The 27,480-nt window shown below is 29.1% G+C and overlaps 1 protein-coding gene across 5 annotated transcripts in view; it reads right to left on the bottom strand.

Moving 5' to 3' along the window:
- Window positions 1-1,977: 1,977 nt before the first annotated feature.
- spoon (A-kinase anchor protein spoonbill) overlaps window positions 1,978-27,480 on the bottom strand; it is a 257,728-nt gene continuing 232,225 nt past the window's right edge. For all 5 annotated transcript variants that reach the window (XM_075364638.1, XM_075364641.1, XM_075364642.1 and 2 more), the window contains 6 exons: window positions 22,501-22,759; window positions 21,230-21,372; window positions 16,189-16,366; window positions 12,761-12,970; window positions 9,238-9,380; window positions 1,978-5,959 (listed from right to left, as the gene is read on the bottom strand). In XM_075364638.1, the coding sequence (XP_075220753.1) occupies window positions 5,885-5,959; window positions 9,238-9,380; window positions 12,761-12,970; window positions 16,189-16,366; window positions 21,230-21,372; window positions 22,501-22,759 (1,008 nt within the window). In that variant the 3' untranslated portion in view covers window positions 1,978-5,884. The remainder of the gene's footprint in view (window positions 5,960-9,237; window positions 9,381-12,760; window positions 12,971-16,188; window positions 16,367-21,229; window positions 21,373-22,500; window positions 22,760-27,480) is intronic.

The raw sequence follows: 27,480 nt of genomic DNA, 5'->3' as shown, positions 1-27,480 counted from the left end.
TTAACAAGTGTTTCAGTACCAATAAAACTTTTTTAAAGTAAATATTCAATTTTTTATGATTATTTTAAAAACATCTGGTTCCCGTGAATGACCCTGTATATTTACTTTTCATCAACTGTCACAATTCAATGGAGAAAATGACTTTCTTTTGTATCTGGCGAGCAGCATTTTGCAAGTGGGTTTTTCAGTTTTCTTGCTGTCTTTCATTCAGTTCATCAAGTGGAACCCATTTTCCCATGGCTTTCAAACATATGGAGATTGCTTCTTGGATTACATTTAATTTTTCCACGAGTTAATGTTGCATTTCAGCATCATCCTCATCCAACAATGCTTGTAATTCACTGTCTTCAAACTTTTTCAGTGATCTTCCATGTTCTTCGTTTCTCACGTCAATTGCCAATTTTTTTTTTTAAACCACTCAAAGCACTGCGATTTACCAAGAGTAAGCTTTGACAAGCATTCGATGTGATTCTGCAGCAGTTTTCTTTAAATGGTAACAGAAAATCAATGCTGTTCGCAAATCATAGTTTGTAGGTACAAAACTCAACATGTTCAATGCTAATTAAAACTATGCTTTTGTATAAAAACTTGTATTGTTGTAAGTTGAAAATCTTTTGTCAGCTATCACAGAAAGAAAATGGCACCAATCTGTGGTTTGGTGCCAATATGTGGGGTTTACTGCCTACACGATGGGATCCACTAAAAACCCACTCGCTCATGGAGGTTGGTGCTGGAGTTGACACATCAGCACCACCCGCATCACAGGCACACTTCTCATTCACAAAAAAGATTCAAAAATGAGTTAATTTATTCATTCATTCCATATCATTTATTTCCCGTATTTAGATTTTTGGGGGCTGGCTGGTTATTGTATTTATTTAATCAAGAAGTTTACATTGGTCAATTAAATTTAAAAAATTGATCAAACTATATGATTATTACTTAGAAATTCATGAGCTACAATCAAATTGTAAGTTTTGTTTGACCAATATGCAATATTGTGCATAATGATTTGTTATACTTGTTCTGAAGCCACATTAGTAACCAGATTTTTTTACAGTTTCAGATCTAACTTATTGTTTTTTTAAAAAAATACAGATTTCTTTTAATATGGACAACAATTTTTACAAGTAATTTAAAATTATAAACCTTTTTCAAAACAAAGTGAATAAATAAAATAAAACTGAATTTAAGTATTTGTTTTGACATAACTACGCATGCCACCAAATTAAATTTTTTTTAGCAACTTTTTAAATTATTAAAAAAAACTTTACAATGAGTGAAATATAATTTTAATCCAACCAAATATTTGAACACCAAATAAAAAGGGCTTTCACTGCCCTATAATTCTGTAGCATTAACTTGTAAAGAATGTTGTTTTGTAATTCATTCTTTTAGCAGCGCCAGTTCACAAGTTAAAAAAGCTGACAAATTATACAAGAAATGATGATTCATGATTATAATACATAAAAAAAGTTAATGGTAAGAAAAGTGCAATTGTTGGGAAAATGTAAAAGTTTTAGAAAATTGACCCAAAAGAAGGTACCTCTACCCCACCCATTGGAAAATATTGCGCTCAATCTTTTACCAACAAATTGCTTCATACTTGTGAGTGCTCAAGAGCCAAATTTCATCAAAATCTGTTCATCCAGTCAAAAGTTTAATTAAGCTTCAAGCATAGCAACAACACATGTACATAAAATTATCCCCACATTTTCTTTCTTTTGTTCCTGGGAGTCCCTGGGTCATGAAATGCAAAAAACCAACCCAACATTTTTGACTGATTACCACACTTTCCTTCTTACAGCATAATCCCTACTAGAGCTAACGTGCCAGTAAAGTAAAAGTACAGAATTTTGAAACTTTTAAATTTAAAAATGTCTTTTATAAAATTTTTTATTAATAATGTTTTCACAAGTGGAAACTTGTTAAGGGATATAATAAAAGCAGTAAGGCAATAAAATAATTACAAACATATGAAATAATAATAATAAAGACCGATTTTATTTTATTAACACATTATTTACAAAATATATAAATTATAATCTGAAAACTTAAAAAAAAGTAGTAAAATAAAATTACAGTACGTATATAACAGAAGAAAATAGACAAGATACCTTTAAAAATAAATGCTGCATATCGAACAACTTATTTCAGTTTTTATTAATGCCAATATGGTTTATAAATTAGACTGCCTAACAACTTACAAATTAAAAAGTGTAAGTAATAATAATTAGATAACAGCAAAGAGACAGCAGTAACACTTTTTTTCTAATAATTACTAAAATGAGAAAGTTTGTTTTCATAAAGAGATTTTAAATAACATCCAATCAAATATATAGTAAAAAGTTTTTAATTGTTATTCTGTTCACAATCAAATATTATTAATGTTTCCACTGGAGAATATGCTCTTAGAAAAAATATTTTTCCTAGATCACAAAAAGGAATTCAGTATGTAAAATGACTTGTAAGTTAATCCTTTTAAAAGTGACAAGAAAAAGCTTTCCATGACTAGTTTTTCTTTAATTCCTGTTCGGCAGGAAATGGTTTTTTTTTTTTAATTTATACTCTAATGAAAGTATACTTATTAAAGTATACTTTTAAAAAGACATAATATTTAAAACATAATAAATAGAAACAAGTTTAATATTTTAAATAAAAATTTTATTAATATAATAATAAAAATAATGAAAACCAACACAACTTAAATAGAATATACAAATTATAATTTAAAAAATTTACATATTTTATTCTCTTTATATGGTTTTAGTATTATAATCATTATTATTATAATAAAAAAACATATTAAATTATTAATTTATATTTTATAGTTTAATTTTTTTTCATGCACCATTGCAAACTGAAGTTCTATAAAAGTTTTATGAACCCACCCTAATAATAAAATTAAATAATAAATGGTTTAACAAAATGAGGAAAGTAATAAATAGGGAGAGGGTATAAGAACATAAGTTTTCAAGCTGTCACATACTAAAAAGCACACTAAATATTATTAATACGACCTCCAGTATGTCTAAATTTAATAAATATTAACAATAAAACAATAATAGACTTTTATTATATAAACTAAGTTTTAAAAATAATTGCAATCTTAAAAGACTGCTAATGATGATAAAATAAAATATCCCGTCGTAATTAATTTTTTCCAGTCAACTTGAATTATTCAAAAGTCCAAACTACCTTTTGATTCATCAAAATTGAAACAAAAATGGATGCCCAATATTTTTTATATTAATACTTGTAGTAATTACATTACATCTGAAATTCAAATGTTATGTTGTAACTTTATCATCAAATAAAATATATGATGGATGCTAAGCTCTTTGAAGCAAAGAATTACTGTGCTGAGAATACAGTATGATCAAACAAACTACAGAGACAGAAATTCGGGACAGTATTCATGTTATTTCAGAAGGAAAATTTAGTTATTGTAATTTCTAAAAATGTTGCATTTATTCAAATTCAACCCTTGTGATATCAAGGGTTAGTTTTTAACAGATTAATTTTTCCTTGATATCACTACAATGATGGCAAACTGTAAAAAAAGGACTTTTTTTTGTCACTGATTATGGCAACATGTAAATTCAACCTTCCTAAAATAATTCTTCAATTATATTTTAATTATGTATATTACAACCCTCTATATCAACACTGTTGTAAACATAATTTTTCCCTTTTCTTGTTCTGCTTATCATTTTATTCCTGTCGCTGATGAGATTTTGTAAATTTTCCAAAACTTTTTTTTTATAAAAGAACTCACAAAATTAAAACTAATCAAATGCAAGCAATTTAAAACTAAAACTATGTTTTTATTTCAAAAAATAGATTTATATTTTGTAAATTTACAAACATATATAGAAAACATAAATTAAAAGTTACTGTTTTATAGACTCAAAATAATTAGAAAAAAATCATTAGAATATTAAACATGCATTCAAACTTTATTTATAAACATTTATAAAAAAACTTTTGACAATTTGTAAATGTACATGACAAATTATACTTTGATAATACAAAAAGGAAAATTATGTAATTTCTAAGTTTGTTATGAAAATTTGTATGTATTATATTTATCTAACGGTAGACAATTTTCAATAACAAAACTTTACACCGGTTGTTTATTTCTAAAAAAAAATGCATCATAAATATATAACCATAAAAATTATTTTTTTAATATAAAGCATCTTTATAAATTGTTTCCCCATAAACACATCATCCCAAAACTACAAATAATTTCACCATACAACTAAGAATATAATGTAAATGTAACTATAAAGAAAAATGTATCATATATGATAATGCTTATTATTATGTTTACCAATAATAATTAAATAATTATTTGATACAATATATATATACATATACTTGCACAAAGAAACTTAGTAATAATGAATTAGTAATTAATTTAACTTTTGCTTTAAAAAAACCTGCGCTATATTTTCATTTATGGATAAAGGGAAAATTTAAAAGACTTAAATAATGCATAAAAATAAAAACCACCAAGTTATTCAAGAATCAATAAATACAGAAAATATTTTTAAGGGGGAAAACTAAAAAGATAATAAGACCAAAATAATAACCAAAGATGCCTGAATTTACATATACGTAACTCATATAGTAATTATAAAGAAAGATTTACTAGTAACAAAAATACATTTAATTGACCCCAAATAATAATAAAATATTATACAAACAGATTAAATGATAAATTCCATATTATTTATAAAGTAGATGAAATTCATTTGTTAATGTATATATATATATATATATATATTATAATGCAATATATTTTTTATAGGTATAATAATAGTAAAAATTTTATAGTAAATGATGATATATAACTAATGCGTAATAACACATGTTTTATTAATAATGAAAAATTATGAGCAAAACTTTGTACAATATATTTACTACACAATCAATAATAATAATAATAATTACAATTAAATAAACAATATAATCATAATAAAATTGTCAGTTATTGTTATAATTTCTAATGAACTGACTAAATCACAATAATCAATCGATCTGATTAACGATTTCTTTTACTTTCAAATCGCTAAAAAAATGACTTAACAAGACTGAGCAACAATTTGAAAGGAGAATATATTATTTATAATTAATAAAAAAATAAAATAAAACTTATCTGCATCTTGCAAACAAATTTCTTTTAAGCAATTTTTTTTTTTTTTTTTTTTTTTTTTTTTAATTTTATGGAAATCAAACATATGAGAAAGTTGAGATAAACAATTCAAAATAAATAATAACGAATGAATAACTATTTTTACTTCAGATTAAAGTAACTGAATCAGTCAGTAGATTCTTATTTAAAGCAGATAGAACAATTTTTAATAATTTAATTAAAAACTGTATAATTATCTATTTTAAGGAAAGTAAGTAACAAGAAACAAATTAAACATTGTCTTAAAAATAATGAACATTACATATTGTATTGGAAAAACTTTTTTAGGCGCACAATGCATAGTTGAACACAGATTTCATTGTAAATATATTACAATGCTACAAATAATAAATAAAAATACAAAAATTGAATGAAATAAGTAAATAAAACAAAAGGTAAATAACAAATAATAACAATAAAGAAAAATATAAATAACACATGATGATATAACAGTAATAAAAAACAAACTCCTTTCAAATTGGTACTGTTTGCTATTATAATTAAATTTCCATAAAGAAAAATAAAAATAATGAAACTTGTAAATAAATAATTAATTACACATAGTGAAAATCGTAATCATATTTTGGGGTAATATAGTAATTAGCCCTCAGCCTTTGCATATATTAGGACATGTTATACGACATGCACTAGTCTCATGTTAATTAATAAATTACAAATCAGATTTTAGTCTTCAGACACCAGTGGAGTGTATGTTTCTGCAAAACCTCTGTTCACTAATTCTTGATTAACAATTACAACCTAAAAAAAAATATATAAAAATTTATATGAAAAAATTATAGTACATTTATAATATATTTCAGTTTTAAATACATTACGTTACATTGAGTTTCAAAATAACATCCTGCACTTAGCAGAATATTTTTAAAATATTGTAAAATATTTTTAAAATATATTCTAAGGAAATAAACAGGGATTGTTTCTTAGACGATGTAAGTTTATAATTAGGTTTTTGTTGAAGCCCACTACTTACTGGCTGTAATGAGATACAGAGTGGTATCAGCAACAGAGAGCTGTAGTGAGATACAAAGTGACAGCAGTTTATGAATATTAGTTTCTTCTCTCTTTATGAGTGTTTGGGTGTTGTTCCAAGATGGCTGACAAAGGAAGACTGAAGACTGACTGTTGAACAGCATGTAAAGATTGTGTTGTTTTAAAGAAGCAAAAAGTGAGGTACTTACACAAAGACGGTTTCGTGCACATTCTCAAACTTGGTGGTCACCTTCTTTTAAAACAATACACAGACTTCATGAAATTTAATAGTGATGGTTCAGTATTTGAGAGTAAGCGCAAATGGACTGCCAATATTTGTTCACTGAATGTCAAAGCTGTCACAGCAGTGTTGCTGAGGAGCCCAGGGGCAAATCAACAAGAAAAGCAGCACCACAACTTGGGATTTCTAGGTGATCCGTGCAGTGAATTTTAAATACAGATTTGCATTTGTATCTGAACAAAATAACAGTGTTGCCTAAATTAACAGTTGACAACAAACATCAAAGAATGGCATTCGCTGAACGGGCTGTGAACTAAGATATATTATTGAACAATGTCTGGTTTTCAGATGAGGCACATTTCCATCTAGACAGTATTGTTAATAAAAGAAAACATGCATTTTTGGGCTTAAAAAATCCACATGCGCTTTATGAAAAGGTGCATTATGCTCCAAGAATTACGGTACGGGTCGCTATCTCAAGTCATGGGATAATAGGGCCATTCTTTTTTGAATAGCCACCGAACAGTAAAGATTTTCTGATCATGCTGCATAATAATTTTGTTCCACAGCTTCTTGCAAAAGGGTTTCAATTAGAAAACGAGTGGTTCATGCAGAAAAAATCCAAGTGATTTTCTTTGAGGATTTCTAAAGCAAAAGATCCTTAAACATCCTTATGCAGTAATAGAACTGCGAGTGCTCTTCATCAAGGTACGCGACAAGATAACCAAGGATATGTGAAGTCGAGTTATTAACAACATATGAGTTCGTGTTGAAGTTGCTAAATGTGATGGTGGTTATATTGAACAAGTGATAAGCAGAACATAATCTCTAGGTATATAGTAAACACATTATATTTTACTTTTCTGTATTGAGATTCAAATAAATATTTTTTAACAAACCAAAAGTTGGATCATTTTGTGCACCATTCTGTATAATTAGTGTTAGCAACTGCCATCACTAATTATATCTTTGATTATGGTCCTCCTTGATTACAACAGTATCAAGTATGGTTATTTTATAGAGAAATTAATTTTACAAACAATTGGGCAGTGAGTATTTCACATATTCGCACCTTTATAAAGGGATGGTAGTCCCTTGGTGTCAGATTCAGACCGTATGGAAAAGGCAATAGTGAAAAAACTCCCACTAGAACTGTTCAATCCAAAATTTTTGTGTATAATTTACAGCAGGGTTGTGCATTGTCATACTATAATACTTAATGAGCTATACTATAATATATTACTTTCTGAGCGTTTAAGGTTTTATGAATTTTGCCGTAAGAATCTCCTTGTAATTATTTTTCAGTTTGACAGTGCCTGCTTACTATTTTTGGCTTCTTATTAAAACAAATTATTCATTCAACGTTTCTATGTTCACTAATTTCATCCATACTCCGTTCCCACTCACATACACTATTTATTATTAGTTATTTGAACGCAACGTGTTTTAGTATTAGTAGCGATTTTTGTAATGTGTGTTTTTTGGGAGCAATGATATAACATAAAATTTTGCGTGAAACTGGGGAAAACTTTCACAGAAGCTTGTTTTGAATCAAGCTACAGAGATGATGCTCTGGGTCATATCCAATGCTGTGAATGGTTTTCAAGATTAAAAAGTGATTGTCAGTCAATTGAAGATAACCCTCGACCAAGAAGGCCTTCAACTTCAACTGATGACACATGTTCAGAAAATCAATGATTTGGTGGGTGCAATCACCACTTGACTGTCAGAGAACTTGCAGAAAGGATTAGCATCTCGATTGAATCATGCCATGACATTTTGACTGAAAAATTGAACATGCATTGAGTTGCAGCAAAGTTTGTCCCTCATTTGATGGACATTTCTTGTCCCTCAAGAACATTGAGTGGACATTTGTCAGCAACTTCTTGAGCAAGCTGATTATGATGAGACATTCACACGAAGGACCATAGCGGGTGACGAAAGCTTGGTTCACAGCTACAACATCGAGACAAAAGTTCAATCATGAAAAAATCACAATTACAAAAATCACTTAAACATGTCGTACTCAAACTACAATAACAGAAAGACCTAATGAGATATCAACAATCCAAGAACATGTGGTTACAGAGGAGGTTAGGCAGAATGCAATACTACCAACTACACATCACTAAATATCTCCGCTGGCATGTAATTAAAAAAGTTTGGTTATTTTTTGAACAGACCTTGTACTGCATGTATTCTTTTTCATTGTTGTTGGGCTATCTCTTTACATTACTGTTATTATTGACGCTTGCTTGCTATTGATTGATACAAATCAACATCTCAGATGTATCACAACATATATATTTAATTTGTATAACAATTTGTGTAGCATGTATTTGTAGCAGTACAGTGGCTGGAGCTTTCTTTATTATTTTATATTTTATTATTTTAATATTTTTTTATTCTTACATGAAATATATGCTTATTCAAAATGAAGTTAAAACTTATAATGAAAATATACAACAAATGAAAAGTATAGCAATTATTGTTAATTAACTGAGAATAAACTGCTTTACAACAGTTGTACACACAATCTGTTTGAAGTCTGTGTAGTTTCAAGCAACTGTTGTTCCTGAATTAAGGATGTTGACTGGAAACCAAAACACATAATATATCTATAAGACTAGAATTCAAATACAGTTAAAAATAATTTAAATGGATTTTAATAAAATCCAAAAAATAAATAAAAATAAATTTTTAATTTGAATAAAATCTGAAAGTTTGATGAGAAATAAATGCAATGTTAGTGTTTTTTTTTTATTTATTTACAGAAGTCAATAATAAAAATAAAATAAACACAAACCTGTCCACAATGCATGGCATATAAAAACACCAGAGGCATGCCTTGCTCAGTATATTCAGAGATGTGTGCCTGCAAAATCTGTCCGCATGTTAAATTCTGTACAAACAACCTTGCTTCTTCTGTCCACTCTTTATCTTCACCACCTACAACAAATATAGAATTAAATATACTTTACTTACAAGAATTAGTTCCTGATCAGTTTGATGTGCTTCTTTATAATAATTTTATGAATAATTTTAGTAATCAAAAAATATTCAGTCCTTCATTAATCAACTGATCATCTTACTCCTAAGAAATTTGCTATTGATTTCTTGCAACTGTAATTTTTCTTAAACCTTCAACATTTTGAACTTTCCACACATACACATACACTTTTATCTTTCAAAATTCAAAAACCCTATATTCTTTCCTTCTGGGTTTCCTGTTGTCCAGTGCCCAAAAACTACACAAAATGAAAAATTTAATAAAAGTATCATAAATTAAAAAAAAATACATGAATTAATTGTAAACAGACTTTTAAGCATTTAGGAACGCCGAACTGAATATCTGTATGTATAATTATATTAAAAGGAGTTAAGAGATTCAAATTTAACTATTAACATGTTCGCTTCAATAGCATTATCAGAATGCAGATGTTTTTGTAGCATTTGCAAAAGCGTGAAATTCAGTCAAGTCATTATACAAACATTTTGTTAGCTCAAGTGGATGGACAAAAAAGTTTGGATACTGACAGCAATGCACAATGAAACCTATATTGAAATTGAAAATAAAACTCAAAAGTACCACTTATAAAGCCAATTTACATTCACCAATATAATAATAATAATACAGGCGTTCAATTTAAAATAGGCTTAATCACTCAGTAGTTTATACTGAATGAATACTTTTGTTAAAATGCATATATTGGTGTGAAATGAGTGAAAAAATGTAGAAGATGTTGGTAAGACTGCAGCTGGAGTAAGAGGACTGTGTTTATTGTCTGCACATTTGAGTATTGCTATTCTATGTCAAGCATTGGCTTTTGAACATTTTGTAATCGTGTGTTGTTTGTTAAAATGCAGTTAACTGATGAACATTTATTCATAATGGAAACTTAATTTAGAAACAAAATCTCATGTTGCATGTCCGCAAAAGTTCAGGGAGAAATTTAAAAAGAAAGCATCAGTGAAAAATGTTATTCAGAAGCAAGTTAACAAAATTTAGTGGAACAGGTTGTGTTAGGTCAGTTTTACAACACAGGTTGTACAGGACATTAAAGTGGCAGTTACAAGATCTCCTCATAAATCTTTGTGAAGATTAAGCCAGGAAAAGAATATTTCACTAGGTTAAGCACACAATGCAGTGAGCAGAATGCTGAAATGTTATCCGTATTGAATACATGTTTTCCATGAGCTAACTACTTAGATCTAAGCGTGTTTTCACCTTGGTGGGTATATTAATCGTCAGTACTACAGCACCTGAGTTATTGAAAAAACATGCACAATTTCTTTGAATCTTCCATACACCCATAAAAAAATAGGTATGGTGTGCGATTTCAAGATGATGAATAATAAGGACCCTACTTTTAAAAGAAAACTGCAGATGCTGCATTGTACCAAGATATTATCCAACAGTTCACGGTCTTATTGCACGGGGATGAGCGTGACTGCTGGTTGCAACAGGATAGTGCCATTTGCCATACAGCTTGCTCTACTGTGGAGATGCTGCAGGAATTGAAGACAAACATTGCCAATGCCATTCAGGAAATACGACACAGTACAGCTGATAAGAGTAGCCAGGAACATAATCAAACGTGTTGACAAGTGAATAGAAGTGGATGTATATCATTTTCAACACCTTCTGTAAATTATTACGTAAGTGTTTGTCAATAAACTAACATTTATAGATTAAACTATGTGAAGAGAATTTTTAAGTTGAACACTCTGTATTATGGTACTATAGAAAACAGAGATATACTTCTTAGCAGTCTGAAAAATGTACGAGAAAATCCATCTAGTAGTATAAAAAATTAGCTTTCAATTTTTGATCTTGTTCTCCTAAATTCATTTTCTCTTTACAAAACAAAAATGGGGAAACATTATTGCTGACTTCTAACTAGCAGTGATACACCAACCATTACAAAAATTTCATACTAGTGTATGAAATTTTAGGCTTTTTGAGAGCCTCTCCTTTTGGTTTAGGACCTAAACCAAAAGGAGAGGCTCTCAAAAAGCCTAAGACACGACACTACAACTAACTTTCAATCTGTAGTTCCACCAACAAAAAAGAAAAAAATGCTGCAAAAGTGTATTGTTGGTTCAAATACAAAAAAAGAAGAGAAAGTCAAGATATATGTGTGAAGACTAACATAGGATTAGGTATAATACCATGCTTTGGAATTTACCACTCAGAATTAAATTTTTGACATGAAAAATTTACCACACTTTCTTATAATTTGTTCCATTTTTATTTTTCCATGGTCCATTATAATAGTATCGACAATATAGTGAATTTTGAAGAAAATGTTTTTCATTAAATAACTGGTCCAAACAGAAAGTTTAAGAGAAAATAGGTGACAAGTCAATTTATAAGTTAATTCATAGGTTAATTTTCATTTAAAAAATTTCAATAACATAAGATGTGTATTCTCAACTGTCAGATAGGTGTGCAATTTACAGTACATAATTTACATGCGACTCAAATATCACCATTTTTGAGAACAATCTTCTGGATAAACAGTAGCAAATTGTCCTAGCAATAGATATCTTCAAACACCTCTGTAGAATGTTTATAAGAATTAATTTCTCTTACTTTCTGAAATAAAGGTTAGAAGTAAGTGTTGCATTTTTCTATTGGTATAATTTCACAGAAGTAGTAGTTAATGTAATTGTAAGCAAGCATGTGTTATGTCATAGAATAATTTCTCTGCGAGTCTGACTAGATGTTTATTTTTGAATCACTGACAAAGAACTCTGATAATTTTATGATAATAACCAGAACTGATAGTAATTCCTTGCTCTAAAAAGTCAACAGAAATAACATCTACAAAAAATGTTATCGCTCAATATGAGTAGACTAGTTTTACAATCAAATATTGATAATAGGACCATACTGAACTTCACACTGATGGATGAGATGACTTGTAATTCTGATATCTATGACATTTAGTTCATGCTTGCTCTAAATATTATGAATTTCTTTAGAGCTTATTTTTTTGGCCTATAAAAAGCTAACTGTGTTGTGGAACATACCTACCCTTGGCAATCAACTAAACAAGGTTTTACATTTTAATATGATAATTTGAAACTGAAAACAATGTTATTTGACAAAGAAGGAATTATACTTTCCCTCACCAGTTAGCCAATGCTTAAGCAATCTTTATAAAGGCAGGCTTGAGACAGACATTACTTTTTGAACATTTCTTATATATTACTGTATTTTTTTTTTTGTGAAACAAAAATATATATATATATATACACACACATTCATACATCTCATCGCTATTCAGAGGAAATGTTTAAGTATAGAAAAATTAATAAATTACCTGCTGGAACTACATTAGCAAGCAAACATTCAACAGCCTGGAAAGGTAACGTCATAAGGTCGCCTCTTATTTGACGAAGAGCAGATGTCTCCAATGTTAAAAATCCACCGTAGTCCAGGAATCGTACATCAACAGATTTACTATCCTCATCAATATTAATTATTTGGGCTCTATACCAGCCTCCCAATGCTGGTGCAGCACATATTGCATCTGGGAAATAAAAACAACATCAAAGAACTTTTGTTAAGCTTGACAGATTCAATCATGTTTCCTCAGGAAGAACTTTACTATCTTTATGCCTGATGTAACAAGATGTACAAATGGTATAGACATTTAAATACAAATAAATGAAACCATAACTTTGCACAGTATATTGTAGTAAGAAATCAGATCCATCTTTAATCCTATACAAAGGATGAAGAAACTTAATATTAATGTTAGAAAAAGAAATATTTCATTGTCAGCAGTTCTGGGAGTATTAAAATGTCAACAAGATCCTCGAATGAATAAAAGAAAAAAAAATCTGTACTTACATATTAGTGCCACCGCAGCTACAGCTTTATTTAAAAACAAAGTAGTCAATCGGATTTCGGTGGAAAATGGGCTGATATAGAGTTTAACATAGATTCAAAACAGTCTCTTTATTTATTTTAATAAATGGTTATTTATATTTATTTATTTTATAAATATATAACCAAACTTAACCTACACTCGCTAACCTTGACTAATTAACAGGAGTGTTTTGATTTATATATAATAAATAATTGCAATAATTACTGAATTTATTAAATAAATTACTCAAAAAATTACGGTGTTAATTAGTCAAGGTTAGCGAGCGTAGTTAAGTTTGGTTAAATTATATTTATAAAATAAATAAATATAAATAACCATTTATTAAAGTTAATAGAGACTGTTCATTTTCCACCGAAATCCAATTGACTACTTTGTTTTTAAATAAAGCTGTAGCTATGGTGGCATTAATACGTAAGTACCAAAAAATCATTAAATGTCTTGGAAACATTTGTTTCTCAATCAGGTCTATCCTTTAGCCTAAGCCCAAATATGGGTCACAATCTTTAAATTATCCAGTAAATGTCCAGAAATCCAGCTTTGTGTAAAAATGGTATAACTGATCTGTATTTACAGGATTGTAGTAGACTATGTGGTAACATATCTCATCTAGTATGATATACCAGCATTAATTAAATTGAATTGAAAGGAATCTAGGACGAATGATTACTCCCAATAAACCTGACAAATACTTGAAATTTGAACTAATGAAGTTAATGTTCAGAAGTATTTCAGTGTAGAAGTAAAAACTATATCAATTTTCAGTGTTTAAAATGGTTACTTGCCTTTTAAATTATATTTAAGTTTTCAGTTACTTATATTTAATTTTTATTATGTAGTTTTAATTTTTTTTAAAAATACAGACTGCTTCTCTTTCTAGCTCTGCTATTAACCAAGTAATTATTTATTATTAAAATTCTTAAGATATAAAATTCAGTAAAAACGCATTATAATAATGCAATAAATAATAATTAACTGGAGAGTAAACACCTCTAAATCTGAAACGAAACTTTTACAAACTCAACTTTTTTACCATAACTGTCAGTAGTTTCAAATTGTGAACATATGGGGTTTACTTAGAATAAAATTTATCCGTAAAAAACAATTTCATTAAACTTACAGTTAAAAGATATTGATCTAAAAATTAAAGTGGTCACTCTATTATATTAATTAAAAAAAAAATCACCATATTAATTCAATTAATTACAGAATATTTGTTTAAATATATCAGATTTTATTGACAGTGTTGAATTTTAGCCCAATCTGTTCCTGAGATATATTAATTTCTGTTACTTAACAGACTAATGAAAAATAAACTTTTCCTGATCTACATTTCCATAAAGTTTTTTTTTCTTATATTGAAAGTGCAACATCATTTGATGAGCCTATATACACACAAAGTGTAGAAGTAGAAGAATTAATTTTAAAATTAATTCATATTCATTAAACATTAAAGAGTTTAAATAAATTTATAAGTAATTACAAGTCGTTCAATAATAAAAGAAATGGCATAGTAGGAAAACTGTTTAACAGAATAACTGAAACTGTATGCTGTTCAAGTTAGGCACCTCTGACATAGATTATATCAGCTGTTCAAAAAGAATTTCCAATTTCCATTAATTTGTTTTTATATATTATTTTATTTACAATCAGTTTCCTGAAAAATGAAACAATAAGTAAATTAGAGTAATAATGACATGAAAGGAAGGAAGGCATCAGTAGATGCCTAGACATGTAAAGGTTTGAACAAAGTACAGTACAATAAAAAGTATAACGAATAAAAATATAACTAAGCATAATAAAGTACACACATTCAACAATTAACTGTTAAGAAAAATGGTAACATAACTTAATATAGATATAGAGAACAATAAACTAAATGGTTAACAAAACAGAGCAAGCAATTTAGCATAAAAAGAATAAGTCATCTATGAGAATCAAAGAAGACATGTTGTATGTAACATGGTTACATAAGAAACAAAGTTAAAACCATAAAACTTAACAATTCATTAACAACGAAACAAAATAATTAATATTATTAAATTAAAATCATAAATAATATCAACAAGAAAAAGATGATATTCAACACACAACAGTCTCTAGATCCAGTACATGCAGCCTCTTCAGTTGATCTCACATCTTCACTATTATCCAAAAGGTTAACCAGCCAGATGATTTTCATGCGTGTTAAGCTTAGTATGTACTTACATACTTTGAACTTAGCTGGTGAATTTCTTCACGAATAGATGGCATCCCATGTTGTATTATGGGATCTCCTTGTTCTTCGCAAACTATGGCACCTCTGATATGTTCCTCAGCACTTTGTTCTGGAACCTTTGGATGATGTAGCTATTGCTATTGTTTACCATTAATACAACCTTTTTTATTTAATTCGAAATGATGACTTGAAACTTGTACATGGAACAACAGCATGGTGTGATGAAATCTTTATTTTCTGAAGGCGTAAAACTGGCCAAAATTCACTTAGAGATGTTATAACAATATGATAGTGTGTATTAACAATTTTTATAAGTGGAGTGAAAGTTTAAATCAGGAAGAATAAGTGTCACAAAATTTTCACTGTATGCAGAACAGTGAAGTTTTGACTGACATTGCAAAATACCATTAATGATCTAATTCGCAAGGATAAATGCATAAAAGCTTGGGAAATTGCTGAAATTTGTAGTGCAAGTATCAGCACTATCCATGATATGTTGAATTACCACAAAATGTGTTCAAAGTATGTACAAAGACAGTCGAATCAAAATTACAAAGAAACCTGAATTCACAACTGTATGAACTTAAACTATGGATTTTTTAGTGAAAGATTTATGGTTTTTAGTAATGCTTTCCATTACCTTTTAATGGAGTATCTAAAGGTGGTGCTTCAGGGCTACTATAAACGCTGTTCATAACAAAATTCAATTGGCATAATGACTGATAAGAAGGATGTGTTGGTTGCTGAAGGAAAAAGTGTCCAGCTGATATAAGACTTGACAGTATTACATCATTGTTAACGCCGTCTATTAACTGTATCTGTAAACAATAACAAAAAAATTATTTACACATATTAACTACACATACATAATATTTAATTATTTACATTTATTAAACCTTTATGCATTACATTTATTTTTGTAATTCATGCTTTTTTCCAAATTAAAACAAATAAAATTTACTTTTTTCCTGTGTAATAGAAAGCAATGAATGTATTGCATTGATTCTTGGCAACACATTAACCCTTAATTTTTTTTATACCTCGTCTACCTACCTACTCGTATATAATTTCCAACATCATCCACTACAATATGTCAATATTAATTTTTTTTTTAAATACAAATTTGTGAATTCTTTTTATTTTTTAAATATATAACTAGTATTTCAAGTAGTTCTTACCTATTTGTATTTTTTTAGGGGAAAATAGTCTTTGAAACACTCCCCAGGATGAAGGCCAGGCTTACGGGTGCACATGTTACGGAAGAAAACCATTTCCTTTCTTCCCCCTTAACTTTTCTGTTACTATAAACAGCAGTCTTTAGAATTACTCTTGTGATCTGAATATATGAGGTCTGTAAATAAAGTAATGAGACTTGCTTTTTGGCAGCTAAAATGGGAACACTGTAAAATTACTAGTAAACATGTGGTTATATGAACAGTTGATTTATATTAGGTATTAATATTTTTGTCTATTGTTGCCACGTGAGATGTAAACAAACTTTTCGTGAAACAAGTTTTTGTTATGCGTTACACAAATTAGTGTTACTAATTACAAGCAACGTTGTGCAATCAAGTTTAGTGTTAAAACTATCAGAATGCTACTGAAACTTCATCAAAATTGAAAAGGGCATATGGAGATACCACTCTGTCATGGGCCCAAGTTATTTGATGGTTTATAACATTTCAGTTGCGGATGATCCATGCTCTGGAAGACAGTTTACGTTGTGTAGTTGATAGTTTAGCGAATGTGTACTTGATCCACATTGTGGTACGACCAGTGATTAACTGTCAGAATGATTGCAGAACAACTGAATTTGAACCATACCACAGTCCATCAAATTTTGATGAGACTAGCCATCAAAGACAACTAGATGCTGCATCATGACAATGCACCTTGTCACACTGCACTCTCAATTAACGAGTTTTTGGTGAAGAAAAACATTCCCGTAGTTCCTCAACTACCTTATTCACCTGACTTGAGTCCATTTAACTTTTTCCTGTTCTCGACTAAAAAAGCACCTCAAAGGACACCATTTTGGAACAGTAGAAAACTGACCATCTTAAGGATATTCCGGTTTCTAAGTTTCAACACTGCTATGAAGCGTGGGAAAACCATTTGAAGCGTTGCATGGCTTCCCAAGGGGACTATTTGAAAGGTGATAGAGTTCATAGTATAACTGGATTGTAAATAAAATGTTTTACTGAACAAGTCTCATTTACAGATTTATTCACAGATCTTGTATAAAGTGAGGCCTCCCATTTAGTCTTTCTTCTTTATCTGCAGATGATGGCCGCTCTCTTTTCTGATCCGAAATTCCAGACATCTCCCACTACATCATTGACAATTGTTGGGCAAAACCATTTTTGTTTAACAAGCTATTTTCCGATCTCTTCTCATTCATTATTATATAAAACGTAACTATTTACAACTGCAACATCTAATAACCGAAAGAACAATTTTCTCCACCATTTTCCAGAACGTCTAATTAAACTGTAAGCAACATTAACTGACTGGCCAGATCAACTCCTCCCATAAATTCATTATGCTTATTTATAACTACTGGTTTTGTAATTTGTTTTGTAACACCACCTTTCAAAAGTCCAATTACTAACATCACAATAAATAATAATCGCAATATTACTATTATCTTCTACACTACTATCACAGTATTGTTGTCTTCATTTATAAGTGCTTTTGATTTCCTCTTTTTCAATTTTATTTTTTTTAGATCTTTTGGGAGTCCTTTACTGTTTAACATTATGTTTCCTGTTGTGTAAAGTCCAACATTTAATAGTTCTAAACTACGGTTATAACTTGAATAAAATTTGTCAATGTAAATGTGGAAACCTTGACCATTTGAACGTCTAGTAATTTACTAAGTGTAAAACAATTCGGGATATGAAGGGAAGATCTGGCCTGAACAAAGAATCTGTGGTTTGAGAACCATAATAAGATTATAACCAGTTATAACCACTTACATAACCGGTGGCTCTCTCTCTCTCTTTTTCCTGTTTAGCCTCCGGTAATTAAAGTTTCGATAATTCTTCAGAGGATGAATGAGGATGATATGTATGAGTGTAAATGAAGTTAGTCTTGTACATTCTCAGTTCGACCATTCCTGAGATGTGTGGTTAATTGAAACCCAACCATCAAAGAACACCGGTATCCACGATCTAGTATTCAAATCCGTGTAAAAATAACTGGCTTTACTAGGACTTGAATGCTGTAACTCTCGACTTTCCAAATCAGCTGATTTGGGTAGACGCGTTAACCACTAGACCAACCCGATGGGTTACATAGCCAGTGGCTGATTCAGCTATAACACACACTTGTATGCCCAATTTTGTGGGCTTCTTTGGATTATTCATCTTAGAGATGAACTGACCTTTGAAGCAAACTGTTGATTCATAAATACCGACTGCTTCACCAGGAATGTAATATTTTCTAAATTTTTCATTTAAATACTCAAGAACATTTTAATCTTTTGCCCTCTGGTAACAAACAGCCTGAATGTAACAGTCTTAAATTCAAGTAACATTTTCCAAAGTTCTCCACAGACTGCTCTGGAAGTGGTGTCACACTATAAATTTTTGTAGCAGCATACCTGTTAGTTTCTGTGACTTATTTTCTGTAGTAAATAGTCAAAAAAAGCAATTGAAAAAGACTGACACTACAATTATTATTATTTTATGGTCCTTGAACAAGAGTATATGGAAATTTAGAACAAGCAAGAAAATCATTGGAATACACATTCCATTTGTCTAAAACACTTAACCCATCACCCTCACATCCATCCCCTACCACAATAACAATTTCTTCTAATTCATCCCGAATATTTTCATCTGTCCCCAAAGATGAAAAACTGAAACTGACACTAACAAATACTGCATTAATAATATCATTTAGAACATGTGAACAAGAAGCAATCATGTAAACGTAAACAAAAACAGAACACTGGTTAAGTTAAGAAGTGGATGCACATAGCCTATGAAATAATAGTTTTATCACCATACTAACATGCAACAAGGTTTTTGAATTAGTTCAAAAGAGAGTAGCACAAATTGGTTTTTTAATGAAAGTCAGGGCTATCTCCACAGTTAAGTTGTTATAGTTCAAATATGCGTGCTGGTGTCACCCGACATTTGAGTAAAACTGGACAGTGACAGTTGAGAACTAAGGTTAATTACTTTTGGCCTGGAGTTATCTTTCTTTCCCAGTTTTTAATAACAAGATAGATGGGAGGGACCCAATGAAAATCTCCATTTTCTTTCTTATCTTTTTATTTTAAAAATAGAATTGTAGTCAAAAAATTGTAGAATTTATTCACAAATTATAGAGTAACAGACGAGAAATATTCTAAGCACACAAATCATCTTGCGATTATTTTGTTTACCACTGGATGATTATTATTATTAAAATGACTGCTAAAGTACAGAATGCTAAATATGACACTCAAAGACTACTATAGAAACTGCTTGAATAATTTATACATTTCAAAATTAAATTAAAACTGTCCTTAATAAATTACTTAAAAAGTTGGAAATTTGTAATTTAATGCATAAATTTAATAATAGCATCAATAAAAAATAACTGAAAATATACATTATACTCAAAAATAACTTATAATTTACAAGAGACCAGTTTGCTAGCAGTAAGAGAAAACCACACAATTAAAAACCACACATTTTAAACATACTCATGTTAAAAAATGTAATATATTCTATAGTCGCAATGTTTAAACAAACTTCAAGTAAAGTTAATTGAATCTGTAAAGGTTTGTAGCTTTTTTTAAATCTATAACCAGAACCCAGTTTTGGGAAAAGATTATACAGAGAAGGATATATAACAAAACCCTACATCAAAACATTTTGATAAAGTAAGAAATGAGTCAATCAAAAATTTAAGAATGAAACATGCATAGTAACAGAAAATGAAAAAATAACAGGAAGCTTCAATTTAGTCACCAAGCTATTGAGCTGATTCAACTCAGTAAGTCTAGTTTGAAAAATTTTTCAAACAAAATTTCTCTTTTGTTTGATGCTAATTTTGGTGTAATGATGTTAATTAAAGTAAAATGTTAAATATTTCCTTTTTACCAACAAGTATGTATTTAATATCAGTAAACATCCATAAATTATTTACAGGATACATAACTGTTATTAAATCCCAATTACTCAACCCAAGGCTAAATCAATACTTAAAATGAATCATGGGCTAAGAAAAGTTGGTAAATTAAATTTAAATAGCTTAAAACATTCATAATAGAATGTTGAAATTGATTATTAAAGAAATTACAAAAAACTTTGATAATCTGGGAATCTTTTATCCATAAATAAATGCATGGTGACAATTAAAATTTAAAGTTTAGCAATGAAATAACAAATTTTTTAATTAGTTGTAAAAGACTATTTCTGTACATGATTTATAAATGAATATATTAACTCCTGAAATATACAATAACTGAAAAATATCAAACATTTTTTTTTAATGCAGCTGATCTGAAAGACTAATGGTGTGTGTGTGTGTATATATATATATGAATATGCTTATTTAACAATTGCCAGAAAACTTTCTACCTGACCAGTTACTAGTCGAGGAATAGCAGCATAAATAAGCTTTATCAATCAGAAAAATTTTATAAACATGTAACACAAAAATTTACTGCTATTTAATCATTTTACCTGAAATTGTTCTTGTAGAAGTGGGAATAAGGAAGGTATAATATTTACAAAAGTAACTTTTTCTAGTGTGAGATTTGGAAAACGTCGTATCGGGAATTTTTGTCTAATCATAGCCAGTGCTGCATCAACGTCTTGTTGAGCTCCTGTAAAAAAATAAAAAAAATACACATATCAAACATTAAAAAAAGATATCCAACTAAAATTGTGGATGATCAGTAACATTAAACACTTCTTAATTCTGTTGAATATAGTGACAGGAGTTGACATTATGAATTAACTCAGTCATGTAAAGAGATTCTAATAAATTATATTACTTATATTTCACAATAAATCTGATTAAAAGTATTAGGACTAAAAGTAATGAATATAAAAATTCGGTGAAGGGGAAGGGGATATTTTATGATTTTAGAAAATGTTTTATACATATTTACATTTTAATGAATAAAATAAAAATAACTTTTAGTTAAGTTTTGATAACATAGACATGTGTTTTAGAATAAACACAAACTAATAAACATAATGTTTCATAATTAATAAGCGACTTGATTTTACTGTTGAAAATAAAGATATCTTCAGCAAAGATCAAGGTACTCGCATATTAATACCATTATAAGCGGTTGTTAACTGTATCTTACAGTAAAGAAACTTTTAATTATAACTGAGATCTGGATAAAACAATTCTATATACTGAAAATGTATCCACATTATAATTCACCATGAACAGCTGGTCTCAGTTTTGGTTTGATGCATGCTGACATGAGAGAATGTTTAGTTTGGTTTATAAGATATTACTGAATTCTTAACCACGGAAAAGCTCCACAGATTCAAATCTCAAAATGAATTGAAGACTTTTCATATCATTGTCTTGATAAAATAATTATAAAATTATAAAATAAGTATAAAATAATTCAAAGTGAAGAGAGTAGATTTGAATGACAAACCACAATATGTAAGCGACTGCAACTAATTGGTTTCATAAAGATTTCATTGATGAAATAATCCAAAAAAATCACTGCATCAAACAATATGAAATTGCTGTTAGAAAAGATTTCTAAAGAAAGAATGGGATACTATTAATGTACTAGGAGATAGAAAGGTTTGTGCTGGGAAGGGTATATAATCTACGCTGCCAAATGATATGAAAGCCAAAAGAATTTTATTTTCAGGAACTTGTGTCTGTTAAGGACAAACCAAATTACTGTTTCAAAATAAAACACATCTATATTAACAAAATATATTATTAAGAAGAAACATAAAAAGCAAATACAAACCCTCAATAGCGCATATTTTAAGTTTTGTAGTATCCGGATGTCTTTTTATAAATATGTGAGTGTGCGTTTTGCTGCGAATATCATGCAAAAATACACCGTGTCGTCCAATAAGTCTGCCGACCATATGCTGTGGAATAATAAATTCATACACCGATGGTATTAAGTCTCCAGCAACTGAACTACCACCAGCAGGAGTCTGTGATGGTGGAGTAGATATGTCTGGTATATCACTACATCCCTTACCACTATCACTAGATCCCTAAAACAACACAAAAAAAATATATAAATCAGTAATTATATTTCAGGATAAATGTTTGCTGCTCTATCGATTGATGATCAACACTAAAAATTATTTTTATTAAAAAGTGTTTCTATTAAACAGAAATTTACAAAAAAGAAATAAAAAGTAACAAAGAAAAAAGTAAACATTTTTTGAAGACAACTATAAAAATTAGAAAAACACATCAGAAAGAAAAAATTTCAATACACAAAATCTTTTACCAAATATGAATAATATATTACATTATATATTTATATTTTTAATAATTGGAACATCACTGAAAAGAAACTGAATTAATCATAAGAAAGGAAAAAAGTTTGCCTTAAAGAGTTGTCTTTGAACCATCTGTTGGAAAATAAGTAATCAAATTTATTTAAAGAAAATTTGTAGGATTTAAAAAATAAATACATATAGAAGTATTACACGTTTTTGACTGTTTTCTAGATAACAAGCTTTCCCCATTCCATACTTTGTTAATAAATTATGTTTAAGGTCTATCAATTATCGATAGTGAAATTATTTTATTTATTAACGGTTTCAATGATCAGTCTCACAAGATGGCAAACATTTTTTAAATATTGCATTTTAGATCTCAGTGAAAATAAGAATTGTTTTAAAACACTCTTAGAACATAATTTCCTATTTTTACAAACAGCAAAAACAGCAGTTATAAAAAGTGTTTTTAATGAACATACAACACTAAATTTTTATTTATAATCTATTAAATATATGGAATGTTGAAATTATACTATCATGAAAACAGGTGAAAAGATAAAATACATTTAATGGATAATTTACTCCATTTTTTACAATTCTTCAAATAAATTTTAACTCTCAGGAAGCAAAGATGTACAACATTAAATAAGGTAAAAACATAGTTTTTTCATCCAGTAGTCATTAAGTATAATTATTCAAAAGATAAACTTTCTCCCTTTATGACACACACAACATAAAGTTTTTTTATCAAAGCAAGAATGGACAAAACTTTCAAATTTCAAGCACCTTTAGTAGCTGTAACTTGAATAAATAATTACTTGATGTCAATAACAAATTACAAGCTGAAATGATTAAGAGGCAAATGATGAGCTAGTTTATTAACAAGGAATGACTAAAGTTTATGGTGTGCACTCTTCCAACATCTCTGAGATAATTACACAACACTGAATTTATTACAAACACTTAATGGTACTAATGGTTGATTCAATCCTTTGCCTCTGCAGCATTTTTTTTCTAGGCCCTCAATTCTAACAAAATTAGCTTTTCAGATTCTATTCCTTTTTTAGACACTTAATTTTTCCTTTGTAGCACACATCTTTGTACACAGAATAATTTTTATTCTTTTTAAACATTTTTTGTTTACTTCTGGAAAAGAGAATTTTTTGAGCAGGAGAGAATCAGATAATAAAAACCTTTTAATGTTAAAGAAACAAATTTTACACTCAATTAGTTTAAATTATGTGATCATATTATTTCTTTGTTCTAATGATTTAATTACAGTTTGTAAATGATAATATTCATCACAGAATTAAATTCCAGAAATTGTAAATAGCAAACAAACAATATTTTTATATCAAATCTTCAACTCCCTTTGGAAATTCAAAGATTCATTGTGAAGAATCCTTTTATTCTCTCTAAATTTGCACATATCAGTGTTGAGCAAACTCTTATTCTCGTAAATCTGAAGCAATTAACAAAATAAAAAATTTTTAACTTAAAAAAAAATAACCATGCATCCATCCATCCCTCTTAAAATTACTACAGAATCTAGGAAATGCTTTTAACATCTAAGATTCAGAGAAGGGAAAATTTTGACATTCTCCACCCTGTGCTAGAGGGGATAATGATTATATATATTAAACTACTAGTATACACAAGCAGCTAATGAATGAAGGGCCCAAGTTGCTCCCAGTATAAGGAGTTTCCTCCATACAAGTACCTACAACTTCCTCAAAGGGCAGATGAGCAGTGGTGGGTACAGGGTATTTTATTGCCTTGGGAGAAGGAAACTGCCCCCCAATAGTGAAGGAGTTTCTTCAGGAAGTCAAGAACATTATAGAAAGCAACAGAAAAACTACTTTATTAAAGATCCTACTGATAACCTTGCATTACACTATGATACTGTCTTCATCTGTTAAATATTCTGTAGTTTTTAAAATAGCTTCTCATTTGGATCTCTGGGAGAAGAACCAAATAAGTTAAAAAAACTCACTGCATTGGAATTGGAATGTCAAAACTTTGTTACAGAGTGAAGTTAGAAAAACTCAAGAGGAAAGTAAAGTGTGAAGAGCCATATTCTATTCAGAAAGAAAAAAAGGAAAGAATTGAGTGGCAATAATTATGAGGAATGAAGTAGCAAAATGTGTGCAGAAAGCATGTTAAATGATTCACTGAAATGTTACCAAAATATTTAGTTATAGTACAATTATAACTATAGTACAAGCCAACATCAAATAATGAAGAAGATGATAAAGATATTAAAGAGATGTATGAGAGTAGTGAAGATGTCATAAAATCAAACAAGGACTGCTGTAATAGGATACTGGAATTCTGTGTTAAAGAATAGGGGAAGAAGGAAGTGTGGTAGGAAAATTTGGCTTAAGTGTAAGTAATTGGAAGAGGGAACAGATTAATAACATTTTATCAAGAGAAAAAAATATTTATAATTAACATTTGGTTCAAAAACTATAAAAGGAGTAGATACATTTTTGTGGGTATCCATTGAAGACAAAACATGCTACCTGATAACTATATCTCAGTAAATGAAAGGTACAAAAATGCTGTTAAGAAAGCCAATAGGTAACCAAATTCAGATATCAATAGTGATCATAATATGCTACTTATGATGGAATTAAAGAAACTGGATGAAGAAACAATGGGAGACAAATTAGTTAAGTAAAAGTATTTCAATTAATGAAAGCAAAAAGAAAAATGAGAGCAGCAAGGAGACTTGGATAAGAAAAAATTCTATAATAAAAACAACAGAGAAAGAAGTAAGCTATTATTAGGGAAACAGAGCCAAGAAACGATGGGTAACTACTAAAGAAAATGGAAGAAAGAAGCAGGAATGGAAGAAGAATAAGGCAGGAGGAAAGGAGAGAATGAGTGACATATTGAAAATTAAACAATTGGAGGGAAACATGAAATGCAATGGAAAGATGGTTGAAGGAAGAATGCATTGAGACTGAATCTAGAAAAGAAAGGGCAATATGAGATATGATGTATAGGAAGGTGAAAAGATTTACATGGGATAAACTGGAATGGAATGGTAAACAGAGAATTTGAGGATAAGGTTATTTGAGAATAATTCCCATCTGCTTATAAAAAGTAATATTTAAAGCACAAGGAGTGGAAGAAATAGTTGAACAGTGTAATCGGACAACAGTTCAGGAGAAAGGCCTGAACACTTTGTGAAAACGGTGATAATACAGATTCCAAAGAAAAACAGGACCAGAGAATGTACAAAATATAGAATTTTAAAAGCCCATGCTTCTAAAACATTAGTTAAGAGTCCTAAACCGGAGCTTGGTAACAATAACTCAAGAGAATGCAGGGTAGAAACAGCTTGGCTTCCAGAGAGGGGAAAACAAATCTAGAAAAAAAAAATTTTTTTTTTAATATTATGTTATGTTTTCTAGTAGTTTCTTGCTGCTAAAAAACATGTACAGTAATTAATTTTTTCCCGAGCCTTTCTCAAATTGTATTTTGTACTCGGGAACTCTTGACTGATTCTATAATAATTTGAAATTCTCCATTTATCAAATGCAGCATTCTTGATTTAGTGCCACTTGTGTATTGAGTATACTTGTAGCTTGTTATATCCATGCCTCACTATCTTTATGTAATCTTAATTATAAACTGATAACAGAATGATTCCTGGGGATGGTATCAAGCAGTCAGTAAAGTCAAAAGTTAATCGTTCAGCCGGATTCGAACTTTCATAAATATTAACTCTTCTGAATATGATTCCTTTAAATTATCAATAAAATTACTTTTTTTTGACAATTCTTAACGAGGCAGTTACAAAAAAATTCCAGAAGAGATTCATACAGATTGCAACGTTAGAAATACAAGCAACGGTGAAATAAATAGATTACTTACATTTAAACACTGATTTCATAACAGCATATCATTTTTAATTGTCTAGATCATCTTAACAGTAATTCATGTTGTTTTTTTTTTAATTTTTCTTCTACTCATCAGTTAAAAAACCAAACTACATTTAATTTATCATTATCTGCAATATATTTTTTTCTTTTTCATAATGATACAGCACTTTATTTCCATTAAATCAAAATAAAGTTAAAAAATAGCTGTGACCATATCTGTATATATTTGCTTTATAGGGCTCCCCCCTAAAAAAAAAAGACTTTTATATCTTATCTGCATAAAAGTAGATTAATCAATTTCAATATATTTAATTTCCCATAAATACACTATTCTCAGCAACTACTCCATTATTGAATTATACCTTTATTTCTGGAAAATAATGATTATTTAGGGTAATTTCATCCTGAAAAGAAATTTAAGTTCATAGGAACAAAACTGAATAAATATGAATCTGCTCAAAAATAGCGGATAGTTATTCCATTTTCTATAAAAACAATATTTAAGAAATGATATAAATGTATAAGTGAATTGTCTTATATCCTCATTCTGCTTTTCTAAACTTCAGGCCTCTTTTTTTCTCACTGCCTCCCTCA

Source organism: Lycorma delicatula, chromosome 4 (genome assembly GCF_047948215.1).
Source record: "Lycorma delicatula isolate Av1 chromosome 4, ASM4794821v1, whole genome shotgun sequence".
In the NCBI taxonomy this organism is placed as follows: Eukaryota; Metazoa; Arthropoda; class Insecta; order Hemiptera; family Fulgoridae; genus Lycorma; species Lycorma delicatula.
Note: the sequence above shows the minus strand (reverse complement) of the source record. Positions and strands in the feature narration are given on the sequence as shown.